This window comes from Suricata suricatta, chromosome 8 (genome assembly GCF_006229205.1).
Source record: "Suricata suricatta isolate VVHF042 chromosome 8, meerkat_22Aug2017_6uvM2_HiC, whole genome shotgun sequence".
Taxonomy (NCBI): domain Eukaryota; kingdom Metazoa; phylum Chordata; class Mammalia; order Carnivora; family Herpestidae; genus Suricata; species Suricata suricatta.
In genome coordinates this window covers 53,493,214-53,507,716 of record NC_043707.1, presented here as the reverse complement: position 1 = coordinate 53,507,716, position 14,503 = coordinate 53,493,214, and the positions used below count along the sequence as shown (strand labels likewise).

The following is a 14,503-nucleotide window of genomic DNA, read 5'->3' as shown; positions in this document are numbered from 1 at the left end:
ACATCCCCAAATCCATGCACCAAGCTCCCCTTGCACCTACAGAGGGGGGAAAATTCAGGATGCTGACATTTTCTCTCAATCCTGTTACAGCTAATAGGATTAACTCTCCATTTAAAAATTTTAATTCTGAAATTATTCATCCCTAAAGTAGCAAGAATAGTAGAAAGAATTCCCATATACTTTTCACTCACACTTCTCAAATGCTAACATTTTACCATGATTGTTTTACCAATCTGTTATTCTTCCCGAACCATCGTAGAATACATTGCAGACATAATGCCCTTTACTTCTAAATACTTCAGTGTGTATTTTCTACAAGGACATTTTCTTCTCTTATATAATCATAGCACAACTTTCATCAAAAAATACTATTAATCTAGACACTTCAAAATTTGTTAACTGCCTCATACATGTCCTTATAGCAAAAATAAATAAGTAAATCAAAATTATTTTTCAGGCCCAGGATTCAGTTCAGTACATGCTGCATGTACATGTCTCTGCAGTCTCCTTATTTAATCTGAAACAACGCCTCTGTCTTCGTCTTGTATGACATTGACATTTTTGAGGCATATAGGTAAATTATTTTGTAAACTGTCTTTCAAATTGGGTTTGTCTGATGCTTCCTCACAATTAGGTTCAACTTACGGCTTGTGGTGGGAGGAATACCCACCCACAAGTATAGGTGATCTACTCTTCCTAAATCAAGTAGATGTTAACACTGATCTCTTAAGATGTTTCTATTTTTCCTTTTGTTATTAATAAGTTCTTCTGAGAAGATATTTTGAAATTATATGAATATAAGAATAACCAATTTGTTTTTTAAATTAGCCAACTCTTCTCTATGGTCCAACTAATTCTCCCTAAATAAGACCTTGGGAAAATGTTTAACATCTCCTGTGGGTCATGAAATAACTAACCATGCAACTTTTCCTAGTGTAATGAATGGTCTGTTAACATTCTACCTACCTTCCTTCCCTCATGCATACAGAAAAAGAAACCTAGGATACTATTTTTTAAAGAACATAATAAAATATCTAATCTCATTCGTCATTCATCAGATGAGAAAGCTGAATCCCAGACAGGCTAAGTGACTTGCTTAAGGTCAGACAGCTACTCAGTGGCAGACCTGAAAATAATTAAGTGCTCACTGCAGAGCAAGAAAGGCAAAAGTCAGTTCAGTGCCCTTCAAATGCATAAGCCCTACAGATACACATGACGCAGTCTAAGGCAGCTCTGCTGTGACCGTTTTGGGTAAGTAACAGGACTCTTACTCAGATCCACAGGACAGGGCAGAACATCTTCCACGGAGTCCCTGTCATTCCCACGGAAGCGTGCCAGCTCACTGCTCTGCCTCAGCTCTCTGTGCTTTCTTCCTGTCTGTCATTTTCTTCTCTCCTGGCCCGCTCATAAGTCATTCCAAAGGCAAAATAAAGTCTCAGAGCCTTTATTTGTAGGTCAAGAAGTTAAAAGCCTACAATGGGATCCTAACCTAGAAATGTTATACTCTTCTTGCCCAATCTGGACTCCTGTTTAATTCTGACCAGTATCTTTTTGTATGTTATTCTGCATTTGCTTGAGGTGGTTCCGCCATCATATTATCATGTTTTATAAACTTGAAAAACAATTGGTAATTTACCCAAGAATATTCTAACCTGGCCTAGTACAGAAGCAAGCAGCCTCTTCTACAATGCCCTGGAACTTTCTTTTCCAAGGTGACTATACTATTTCAGGCAAGGGGAAAAAAAAAGGCTGCAGGAGTTGGAACGCTAATCTCAATCACTACCCCAGAACACAGGGTGGACCTAGGCATTAACGTGCCTGCTCTGCTTCCTCCAAAACCTTTCAGAAGTAATGGAGAGGTCAGTGTGCTGTCCAATCTACTATCCAAAGGCAATACTTCTTGTTAAAAAGTGTTTTTAGATAATATGTAGCAGGGTAGCCAAAGCTATGAACAGAGGTGAGGACTATAAAGACATCCTGCACAATCATTAGTGTTCTTCCTTACTACTTCTGAGAAGTAGGACATGCAGAAAAATAGCAGTGTTTTAATGAAGGGTTAGCTCTTAATCAGGATCTGGCATAAAATAAGCATGGTGTATTTAAAAATCATAAAAGCAAAGATGTGAATTTCTATGAATTACAATTAGTAATTCAATTCAGAAATGTAGGAAAATGCTGTGTTAGGAGTTACTAGCAGTGATGGCAGTGTTGGTACAAATAGTATAATCAGTTATATGGATATTTATTGAGTTTTTACCATGTCCCAGCACTATGCTAAACACTTTAGAATTCCTCATTTAACTCTGAGAAGCATCTTAGTATGCATCCTGTTTTATAAAAAAGTAAGTATAAAGTAAATAAAACATGAGGAGAGTATCATAAAGTTGCCCTAAGATTATAACTTTGCTGTGTGGTACTGACCGAATAATCTTGGAGTACAGACCACTGTGCACTTATTTCTGACTGACATACTGACTCACTCCACTTCTTTCTGGTCACTCTGTGAATGAGCTTTTCCTGACCATCCTATATAACAGCAGCAAACTCCCAAGCCACACTTGGCTGAGTGTCCCCATTAAAATATATGCTCCTTAAAGGCAGAGACTTGTCTTCTCAACCGCTGTATCTCAGTCCCTAGAGCGGTGCTTTGTCTGGGTTAGGTATGTAATGCCTATCTATCTGTTGAGGGAATGAAGAAATGGATAACTGATAAGCAAAAACAAACCCTGACAAAGATTAATCTCAAACGAAGATCTGCTTCTAACTTGTTGACCTTCTTGCACAGGTCTGCACATGAACTGCCAGTCTCTTAAAAAATTTGGGCTTGGAGTATTTGAACACACCGCTCTATTTGTTGAAAAATGTCCTGCAGCTCTCACTGGTGTTCAAAATCATTCTGCTGCCTATGCTTTTTTGTTTAAAAGAAAAAAAAATGCAAAAGGCCTGTAACTGCATTTTTAGTGGCTAAATAAGTCTGAGCATTAAATACGTTGTTGAATACTAGAGACAAATTTTAGATTAGGCAAGTCCGCTCATCACTGGACAACATCCTCTGAACACCTACACGTGCCGAACACAGAGGAAGTGCTGGGAGGAACCACGCAGGCAACACGCGCGAGCTAATGACCTTCCACTAAGACAGGACATCTGTTCTCCCGACTGCCAGCCTCTCCCACCTTGGCTTTCTAGAACTAAGTGAACTCAAACAGGATTTTTAGTATAATTGACCTCCTTGGCAACATTTATTGTCTCCTGCTGCTAGCAAGGCAAAGTAAAGGACTAGTAGGAAATTGTACTTTTCATGTAGGGAAGAATGTCATTAACTTTGATAGTCTTAAGAAATTTGTAGGAAAAGACTGGGCTAAAAACAGATGGGTAACTTTTAATAGGTGTTTAAAGATTCAAGATAAACAGCTCTATTTTCATTACACAAGCTCGGATCATTTATTACTGATCCTTGTGAAGAGAACAACTACTCAGTTATTCAAATAAAAAACATCTGTCAGTTGATGTGACAAATTACTTCTATATTTACTTATATACAAGTGCATGAGATTTTCCTGATGTTGTTGGAGCCCTGTCTCCCTTTCAGTTTCTGCTTTCAGGTAGAAAAAAAAAACTTAAAGTTACAGTAAACGATGTAAATTCTTTTTTCAAATATCTCTAGCTATTCCTGTTTTGCTTAGGCTACAGATCCTAAGGGTACTAAAACTGTATCCATTTCTCCTCCAAAAGAATTTTACTTAGAGAAAAATAAAATAAATATAAGGGAAGGAAATCACACTTTCTTCATGGAGTTTTTCATCACAATGTTCTCTTTACATGCTGTATCTACCTCCAGGAAGATTGTGTGACATTAAATGAGGATGAGAAACCAGTCTTGACTTGGACTCATGCTCAAACTGTCACACGCTTTTGCTTGGTACGCTCATCTTCTGTGAGGAGCCACGGCACAGCGTTCATGCTGCAAGGAGCTGGCCGCCTTATCCTTGTAAACACTGGCGTCAGAGGAAATATGCTGCCGCCATTTCAAAATTCTGAAAGTAACCACTGAAACAGATTTGGGACACCAAGTGAAAAGGGGGTGCTACAGACCAGCCTGGCTTAAATACTGTGAACTCAAACAGCATTATGACCAGAACCATGTAGGAGTTAGAGTTGGGCTAATATAAATATCACCGAAAAGTACAAAACTTACATATTAACACACCCTTTACACTTCACATGGATTTCTAAACATAAACATGACTCGTAATTTGGCACAAAGAACTATGTCTAGGACACATACATACACCTATTGGTCCATCTGATTTTGCTTAGCTCCAGAAAAAAAAGCCCTGGCTAAAGAGATCAGCATATTAACTGGCTATATTTCAAAATTTGGAATGAAGATGCTTAATGTTACTGTGCCTCCAACCCGTAAGTGACAGCAAACTGTACTCTTAATGGCAGTACTCACAGCTGTGGCCCGCTCTATTACCCCGCTGGCCAGCCGAATGCTCAGGCTCCTTGTATGGAAACTGCAGGGTTGTATCCAAGGTTCTGAAACCTTCTTTAAGAGAATGATGCTTGTAGTACTCCACAAGTTCCTTTAGGATAAAAGAATTAAAGATTTTTTTTTTGATAAGGACAGTTTTGATTTCAAACACATGAACATGAATACATAATTATATACAACATAAGGATGATTGATTTAATGCCAAAATTCCTGTAAGTATATAGAGGGTAAATAAATGATAATCTCTCCCTGCTTTCTGGATGTACATGGTACCTAACTAGTAATTGTCCTTGTTACCCAGGCCACAGATAATATGCATTACTTCCTATTGTTATTCATGGATAGAGAATATCCTGTTAGTCTTCAGTCAGATGTGGTAAAGGAAAAGAAATCATATGAACCTTCAATTTCAGAACAGTAATTATTGTTCTTATTTTTGTAATACTTGTTTTTCTAAACGAAAATAAAGGGAACAGCTGTTTGCTGAATATATAATAATTTCTAGCTTCCTGCATTTTCTTTCAATGTAGCAGGAAAACGAACTTGTTTCTAAATGTTCTTTTCCATGGTAAACCCAAGTTGATAAGCCATGAATGCTACTTGACATTATTTCTGGCTTACAATGAAGTATTAATGCCTTCCACAGCTCTGCATATCGTTTGTACTTACAGAGGTCAATGATGTAGTACTTCACATTTTCCCTTATACCTAATTTGCCTTAAATACACCCAAACCTAATATAATAACCACCCACCATCTCCCATACTAAAATTATAGGAAGTTTCTCTTGAGATGTCAGTTTCATAGATTCCGTACAAATCTGAATCCCTCTACTTTAAGCAGAAAATGAATAATAATTAATTCATAATGAAAAAATGAGTATTATTCCTAGATAATACTATAGGTATCATGTTTCTTAGAAATACCTGAAATGAAAAGCAAAGTCACTTCTAACTTTATTATTCAGTACTATTACTGTTTAACACTAATAGTGTAAAAGTAACTCATTCTTTCTAAAAAATCACACAGTCAGGGCGCCTGGGTGGCTCAGTTGGTTAAGTGTCCAACTTTAGCTTAGGTCATGATTTCACGGCTCATGTTTGAGCCCTGCATCAGGCTCTGGGCTGAACGCTTGCTTAGAGCCTGAATCCTGCTTCAGATTCTGTGTCTCCATCTCTCTCTGCCCTCCCCATTCACACTGTCTCATTCTGTCTCTCAAAAAATAAATAAGTATAATAAAAGAAAATAAAAACCACACTGTCATCAACTCACAACTCCATTCAGTGGCTGTATTCAAAGTTCCCAAAACAAATCAACTGAGCCAAAAATCACTCAAAAGAAACAAAAAAGAATCATCAATAATTTATATTATTTATGATTTACATTGTGTATGACTAAACTCTGTTAAGTTGTGGAATGCATTGTGTGGGGAGTGCCAGGGGTCACAAAGATTATGAAGATAAAGCTATTGCCTTCTAGGATGGTTCGCTCTTGAAGGAAATTTAGAGGTTATGGGCACCCAAAGGCAAGAGAGAGAATTTCCTTCTGTCAGCTCAGTAGAGGATGAGGAACAGTTGATAATAGAGGTAGCCTGGCTTAAACCGAAGAACAGGCGAAATTTCAGAAGCCAGGAAGGAGGGAAAGATTATTTTAAGTAGAGTGGTCAAGTTGCAAACAGACATAAAGGTGACTGAGTAAAGGTCACATTCATAAACCAAAAGCAGCACAGTTTGGTTGAAGCATTGGATAAAGCAAATGGAGATTCTTCAACTCCCACATCTGTGAAATGGGGATAATAAACCATTTCACAGACCGACCATAGTCAATACTGTAAAAAGTGGCTGGTACATGTGAATAATCGTAACAGCTCCTACGAGCCCGTGTGCCAACCTTCTCACAATCTCCACACAGTTAACAAGAGAAAGGCTTAGTCCTCATTGAGACTCAAATCTCAGGGAAGTTAACCAACTTATGCAAGGTTGCATAGCTGATGTCTGTCTCCAAAGCTTGTGCCCTTAACTACATCATACTATTAGCAAGTAGTGCCTGGCAAATGTTAACACACAAAAATGGAGGCGAAAGGGAAGGAGCATTTGCCACGTGTCCATGAGGTACCAAGAACTTTGTCTTCTTAGATCTAAGATGCTAAGGTTTTATCCACGTTATCACTATTTATGGGTATATGGATATCTATAGATCTATTATCGAATATTTCTTCTTTCTTTTTTGAGCCCAGATTATGGGGTCCTTGATGAAGCAAAGGAATCAGGAATCTGACCAACTTAAAAATAAAGGAAAAATAATCAAAACACCAGATAGACATTTATATCCTCAACATAGCTTCAATAACCAGTATATGACATTCTTTAATGTTGTTAAAAAATAAAATTTTGTAAGGTCTCTGCAAGAACTGTACATATATATTGTGTTGCAAATGATATCATAGCACTATTCTCTTAGTCTTATTATTTAAACTGAGTAAAAAGTGTTTTTTTCTTTAATAAAAATATGAAAATAAACATAAAAATAACTCTAAGGCCAGTAAGATGAACCTCAATGTAGTTTTATGCATTATATTATGGATTAGGATGAATTAAAGCTGAAGGTGGCTAGAAACCATGGAATTATCATACTGCAAAGGACTTGGAGATCATTTCATACCTAACCATCTCCAAATTTTACGGGAGACAAAAATGACTTTTCCACGGCCTCGGGGTCATGCGGCTTGGTAAGCTACGGATATTCTTTTATCACTTCACTAAGCATGGAAGAGATTTTAGTTCCATTTTTACAGTCTTGTGAGGGTAAATCTTCATGTTTCTAACTGGGTAGAATTAAACTGTGGCACATGGGCCTTTTCCAATTTATGTCTTTATGCTTTCTGTATTTTAGTCTAATCCACCCCTGCTTTAGCAGTCATTGACCTTCAGGTACTACAAGTAAATAAGAAGACTCTAAACAAAAGAAATCGCTAAGCTTTCCTTATCTCACACTGACACAGCAGTGTCAACAATTCAAGCCTCTCTGAAAAATAATGAGCAAGAGTCCGTTATTCCAATTACCAAGGAAACAGGCAATGGAGATGATTTATAAACAGCATTTGGACATGGATTGTCTGGCATACATGAAAATTAGAACAAAATTAATGCCTTGTAATCTGGATATAGAAATTCATTTAGAATTTGAATTTAATAACTAAGAAAAACAAAGATTTTGATGAGCCAAGCTATTGAAACCCAAGGGGAAAAGCTTAGGTCACAACTACCTAAGGTCAATCTTCTCTTTGAGAAATTGGTAAATTTAAAACAAATTCTGAAGTTTGCTTGCATTTCACATCCTTTCCAAATTAAAATTTAATTCCAAGCCCTAATAAGTTTCATAGGTAGAAGAATAAAACTTTACCACCCATAATGGGAGGATACGAAATTGTTTTCAAGAAACTCAAACACACAGACCATTATGTACTTTTAATGGAAACTGTATTCTGTGACTGGCACCAACACGATAAAAGATAACTGCCTGAAGATGTATGGCCCTGATTCAGAGAAGCCTCTACACTGCCACAGTGAAATCAAAGGTGCCCATTCATTCTCTCTCCTTCTAAAGGGGCTGCTTACTAGAAGAGAAGCCATTTCTGCTGATCAAGTATCCAAGTGGCATTTCTGAGTTTAGGTTTAAAGGACAGCAACTATTGGGAGGTTCTTGATAAAGATGGATTTGCGATTTTGAAAGCTGTTTTAGAACAATGGAGTCATTTTTAATTCTGCAAAAACGTAATGACTTAACAAGGTAAGGGCTCCATATACATTTGTTCAGGAAATGAACAGAACAAAGATGGGGTTGGTGGGGGGGAGGGCGGCTCCAGACTAGTTCCACTGTTGAGCAGTTTTCACAGTTTTTTGCTAAACCTGACAAAGGTATTTGCCCAAGACAGAGTTTTCAGCCCCTTATCTCTCTTTTTACAATTATTTCCTTTTACTAATAGTTTTTAGTTTTGTTGGAGTTATGCTATTGATTGAGTTCCCTTCCTTTAACCTCCGTGCCATGTGCTTTCTCACATAAGGTGCTCTCCTGTGGATAGGAAGGGAACAAACATGCACGTGTCTCTAGCAGTGGCCTGTCTGATATTTGACACCTACCAAGGAAGGCAGGGCTTGCTTGAGCTCTGTGACAGGACTTTTAATCCCCTTTCCAGAACATCCCTGCAGAAACTTTCACTACTCTCTCGTGCACATTATTTGAATTCTGGGGCTCTGCGGCTTATCCTAGGATCGCAGCTTTGTACCTAGATAGGAACGCCAGGACCTATGTCCGCTAATCCAGGTCAGGAAGTATTTACTGGCTTTTCACTTCGAACCTTAGCTGCTGATGAACTTTCTTGAGCTGAACCCAGGGACACAAAGCTGAATTGATTGGCCCTTTCCAGTGACTTCCTTTCATCCTCTTTGCTTTTCTCCTCCGATGGGAGTTCCTTTTGTTACTTTCAAAGTCGGCAAATCTGGCAGTCATCTTTGGCCCTACAGCATTTTTTTTTTTTTTAGGTCTCACATTAACTATAATTCCATGGAGCAGCCTCATTATCATCCACGGAAGTTCTGCAGGTGAAGGCTCAAGCCGGTATGTCTCACGGCGATGTAGAGAACCCCTGTGCATGCTTTCATCATGTCTCGGCTGGGGCTGCCATTCATTATTTGTGCACCTACTTGCCACCTCCCTCCTAGGTTTTCATTTTAGGAAAAACCTCCTCAGGTCCAGTTCTCTCTGTGCACAGCCTGCCTGTTCCAACAGAACGTGTCACTTCCAGCAGGGAAGATGCCTGGATCTTGGCTACTAATTTGACAGGGCTCACATTTTCCAGGACATGATCTTGCTGCCCATCCTTAACTTATGAATTGGAAATGTGATATTTATGTCCAGAAAGGTTTTCTGACTTTTCTTTCAACTCAAGACGCTTCCGTTTCTTTAAAACACTAATCCCTCTCTGGAAGCAATTCTAAATTTTTAGATAAGGCTTTCAAGCTGGCCTATTTTGTAAGGCTCTCTTACATTCAGTTTTTAACTGTAATGTTTAACCTCTGCAAAGTGCTTTGAGATGCTTTCCGGAGGATGCAGAATGTATCATTTGATTGATGGTTCAATCAATGAGTGGTCCTTCCCAAAGTTACTCCAAGTACTTATACGTGCGCTCACAAATGCATCTTGTATCTTGTGTCCAAATTCTTCATTATCTCAAGAAACTCTCAAACCTGAGAAACAGACTTGAGACCACTTTTATGGAACTCTGAACTTTTTCTTTACTGTCAGCAATGCCTATGTAATGCTAATACACACAGTTTTTATGACATACACAATACTATGCACTAATAAAATCATTAAGTTGTACTTTTTTAATTTGTAAGACTAAAATAATCTTTGCTCATTTGAAGCAACTTGGTAATATACTATTTCAACTTCAATATGTAATGACTATGATATACCAACTGTTGTTTGATAAAAATGTTACCCTGTTAATATTTAATTGTCCAAGGTAATGAAGCAAAATTATAGCACAGATGATTTAAAATGGCAGAAAATACCAAAAGCTTTTCCATTTGACATTATATTGTGTTTTGCATGAAATGAACCTGTGAGAGGTATTTTACCAAATTACAATTTTTTGGATATTATTAAAACTATCTTCCTCTGCCTGAATGAAGAGACAGAGGCAGAGGAAGCAAGAGGAGAAAAGTTTCATATGTGAAGATGTGCTGTTAGCCAAACCCAAGGCAAAACACAAATAACTAAAAGTTGATTGAACTTGTCTGATGTTCTAAGAATCATAAACAGTGTGGACTCTGAAATATTATCTAAAACTTGCAAATTTAATTTACAGTGAAAAATATGAGTAGGGCAATATAAAATTTAGTTGGAATTTTTAGAATTATCAGAATTCTGTTGCAAAATTACAGTAGGATTCTCTTTAAACAACTCTTCAGTGCACAAGATTTCTAAGAAATGATAGAATTAAACTGACCTTTCTAATAAGAACAAAATAAGGATCACTGATTGAAAAGAACTAATCAATGCTTACCATTAAACTTTTAAATTTTCTATTTTCTGCAATGTGAAAAAAGCCATCTCTTGTTAAAATCTTGATGTGCTTTGCTTCATTATTGTACCTGTGGGCAATGAATAACGTATGAATATAAATGTGTTTTTAATCAGTAGAAATCAATAATTACCAGAGGGCATGCCCCAATAAAATTATAGGAATTAATTCTGAAGACAAAATATATACCTATGCCAATACACTGGTGACAGCTAATTAACAAAATATATTTACCAGATCGGTTGAAGATACAACCAATATTTGAAGTGAGAAGAGGGGGTTCAGATTTGACCAACCATTATGCCCAATTTACTGAGTTCAAGAATATAGAAAAACAAAATCTAGTAATATATAATTTTTAGAATACAAGAAACACACATATCAAATCACCAAAATACAACGTTATGAAAAAAACCTAATATGCCAATTAGCAGCCTATTAACACAATACTGTTTTTCTAACAGATATTTTCAAGTATTAATGAACTGTCTGGATGGATGCATTATTTCTGCTGCAATTAGAACCTTGGTTTTTAACTTTAGTGTTACACATGTCAGATGGTCTATGCGATTATGAAAACAGGAAATCTATTTCTGTAAAAGGACTTGTCCTACTTACTTAATGCTAATTGCATATTCTCCTGACTCTTTGGTCCTGTGCCTCACAAGGTAAGTACTATTTACCCTATTAATAAGTTCAGTCTCTGCCTGTAATCTTTCCATTGCTCCAGCATACCTGAAAGAAACAATGACACAGAAAATTTGGGTAATGTACCTGGAACAAAACAGAAGCTAAAAATAAGTATCTGTCAGGATTTTAATTTAGTGGCAGAGTTGTTTTTAACTTTACTTCTATACTAATTATATTGCTTCAAAAAATAATGCAGAAAAAGCCCTTTAATAAAAGAAAAACAAATGTTCTTCAAAGCTAACAGTGAAGTGAACAGTGCCTAACACATGGTAAGCACCAAGTAAATATTTATCAAATAAATAAATAGGACAAGAAAGGAGTAGGTATTTCATTAGTGATTTATAAACGGCTTAAGAACAAGAAGGAAAAAGACTTATAGGGAGGGACTATCATGTATAGGACACACACACATGCACACACGTTTACACACTTACACACGTGCACACCCAGGCCCCTGGAAAATTTCACCTCTTCTATGCACACTATGAAATGAAATGTATACTACTTTAAGCATCATTTTAAGAAAATTCCAGTAACAGTTTAAATTATTTTTAAACAATTATTTTGAGGGATATAAGATTAATGCTTATGGTCCACAGTTTTGGTAACCAATTTCCTTAAGAACTTAGTTGTAAGAAATAAAATTAAAAAAAATTTTTTTTGAGAGAACAGGAGTGCGTGCGCAGGCACATGAGGAGGGGAGGAGCAGAGAGAGAACCTTAAGCGGGCTCCACGCCCAGCATGGAGAGCTCCATGGGGCTTGATCTCAAAACCATGAGATCACTTCATTTTAAAAGGTATTTTCAATACCAGAATTCAATTCTTCCTAAACCATATTTGCCATAAATGGACCCACATTCCATAACAATAACAGAGTAAAAGGCTCAAATTCAATGTTGAAATACTCTTTAATGACCCTTTTATATCAAATATATGTTTTATATATTTGCACAATATAGCAGTGATTCTGGGCAATAAAATTCAAAGGGAAAATTTTATGTTTCCATTGGCTCTCTTTCAAAACTTCACGAATTAATACTGCAGAAAATCCATTCACAGATAGACTCGGGTAACTTGGTATTAATACCTGCCCTTCAGTTACACTAAATGTTTATTTAAAATACAAAAGTTTGTGGATGGAGGGTATGTGAGATTTCCACTAAGTACAGAATGAGAGCTGAGGGATTTTATGCAGATGGTACCTTGGGTTAAAAGCAGCTATGACAGATAACCCATGGACTACGAGTACCTAGTACGGTCTGTTCAATCTATGTCTCACAACCCCCTCCTTCATTAGTCTCCAGCCTTCTTTCAGGCCCAGGGATTCGCCAAACTCTTTTTGATTTAAAAAAAAAAAATTTTTATGTTTTTTATTTATTTTTGGGAGACAGAGAGAGACAGAGCGAGCAGGGGAGGGTCAGAGAGAGAGGGAGACACAGAATCTGAAGCAGTCTCCAGGCTTTGAGCTAGCCATCAGCACAGAGCCCAATGCAGGGCTCGAACCCATGAACTATGAGATCATGACCTGAGTTGAAGCCGGATGCTTAACTGACTGAGCCACCCAGGCACCCCAACCTCTTCTTGATCTTAAGAATCTTCTCACAGACTGTATTCTTGCCTGGAAAATACTCACCCACTCCATACACATTCCTTCTTATATAAGCTCAGAGTGAGGTCTTTTCTGACCATCCCATCTGAAGAATGTTGTCCTGCATCTTGCATATCCCACTCCATTATTCTTATTACACTATCCTAATTTCTCTCATGGCACTTTATCACAAACAGTATATAGCATAGGCATTTTAAAGTAACACAGAAACAGTTTTTAAAGGGCAATCTGTATTATAATAATGACGAAAAAGCAGCATTACTCCATCTTATCAGCTCTCTATCCCAAGTCCCATTTTAAAGGCATTTTATCTCTTTTTTGTTTGTGCTTGCATATTTCTAAGTAATATCATCAAACTACAATTTCTGAAATGATCATTTTTAGGTGTCAGGAAGGAAACTCATTTCTCCTCCGTTCAGGCTCATTCCTTCACAGTGCTGTTCCTCACTCTTCCTTTTGTAACCTCTACAAAGCCAAGCCATTGTCTGGCCCAGTTTTGTCACGTTTGAATATCCAAAGAACACCTGACATCCAAAAAGTAATTCAGATTTTTGTTGGCTCAAGCTTTGTCTTACAAATTCTTTCCAAATTCCCCAAGAGAATGATAAACGCCTCAATGATGCACTTCTCAACACCATCTACTGAACCTGGCCAGTGTTTCCTATGGAGACACTCATTTCTTCTGAGCCCTCCAGCTTCTTGTTCTGATCCATATTACTGGTTCTCTAAACCTGCTGAATCATTATAGGACGGGGACATCCCTTTGTTCCCATTTCCTGGATTCCGTATCCCCCTCTTTCGTGGTTTACTGGCTCATCCTTCAGCTTCCTATAAATGGATAACATGGCTTGTGATACTGAGAAAGCCTCATATCTAGAAAAATATTTTTATTTTACGTAATATTTAATTCATAATTTGCCTGGGCATAGAATTCTAGGTGAGAAATTGCTTTGCTCTCCAGATTTTGAGGCAATGTCCTTTTGTCTTCTAACTTGGAATTCATTGCTATTCTATGTGTCCTATCTCTCTCTTTGAAAATTTTCAGACTGTTTTCTCTATATTGCAAAATTTCATGATAATGTGCCTTGCAGTTATGTCCCATACATTTTAGTTCAATATTATCCTTGACTCTCAGTAACATCTTGACTTGCAGCCATATATCCTTCAGTTCTAGAAAAGTTTTGTTTTATTCCTTTGATAATTGCTGCTCTCAGTTTTCCCTTTCTGGAGTTCTCTCTAAATGCTGAACTTGCTGGATCAATTGTCTAATTTCTCTCTTTTCTCCCATATTATCTAATTCTTTGATTTCCTGGGATATTAGTTCAATGTTATTTTCCAACTCCTCTACTCAATATTCAATTTAGAAGAGTTCTTTCTTGTTTTCTGATTGTTCCCTTTATAACACATGCAGCTCACCCCATGGATATGGTGTCATCTCTTAATTCTGAGAATATAAATTAAAGGTTTTAAAAACAAATCTTTCCTCTGCTCATCCTAATGTCTGTATTTTCCTGGTTTCTTTTTCCTATTTAATCTATTTGTTTTCTAGTTCAAAGCTTTTCTTTGTCTGGTTGCTCTTTGCTGTCTGTGTGTATTTAGGAGAGAGGCATCTCGGTGT

The 14,503-nt window shown here is 37.1% G+C and overlaps 1 protein-coding gene across 1 annotated transcript in view; it reads right to left on the bottom strand.

Annotated features, from left to right (window-relative positions):
• The window catches only part of VAV3 (vav guanine nucleotide exchange factor 3), a 350,308-nt gene that overhangs the window by 17,780 nt on the left and 318,025 nt on the right, over nt 1-14,503 (bottom strand). Inside the window, exons 23-25 of the mRNA XM_029947164.1 lie at nt 11,205-11,321; nt 10,569-10,656; nt 4,460-4,589 (exon numbers count right to left, since the gene is read on the bottom strand). Of these exons, the coding sequence (XP_029803024.1) occupies nt 4,460-4,589; nt 10,569-10,656; nt 11,205-11,321 (335 nt within the window). The remainder of the gene's footprint in view (nt 1-4,459; nt 4,590-10,568; nt 10,657-11,204; nt 11,322-14,503) is intronic.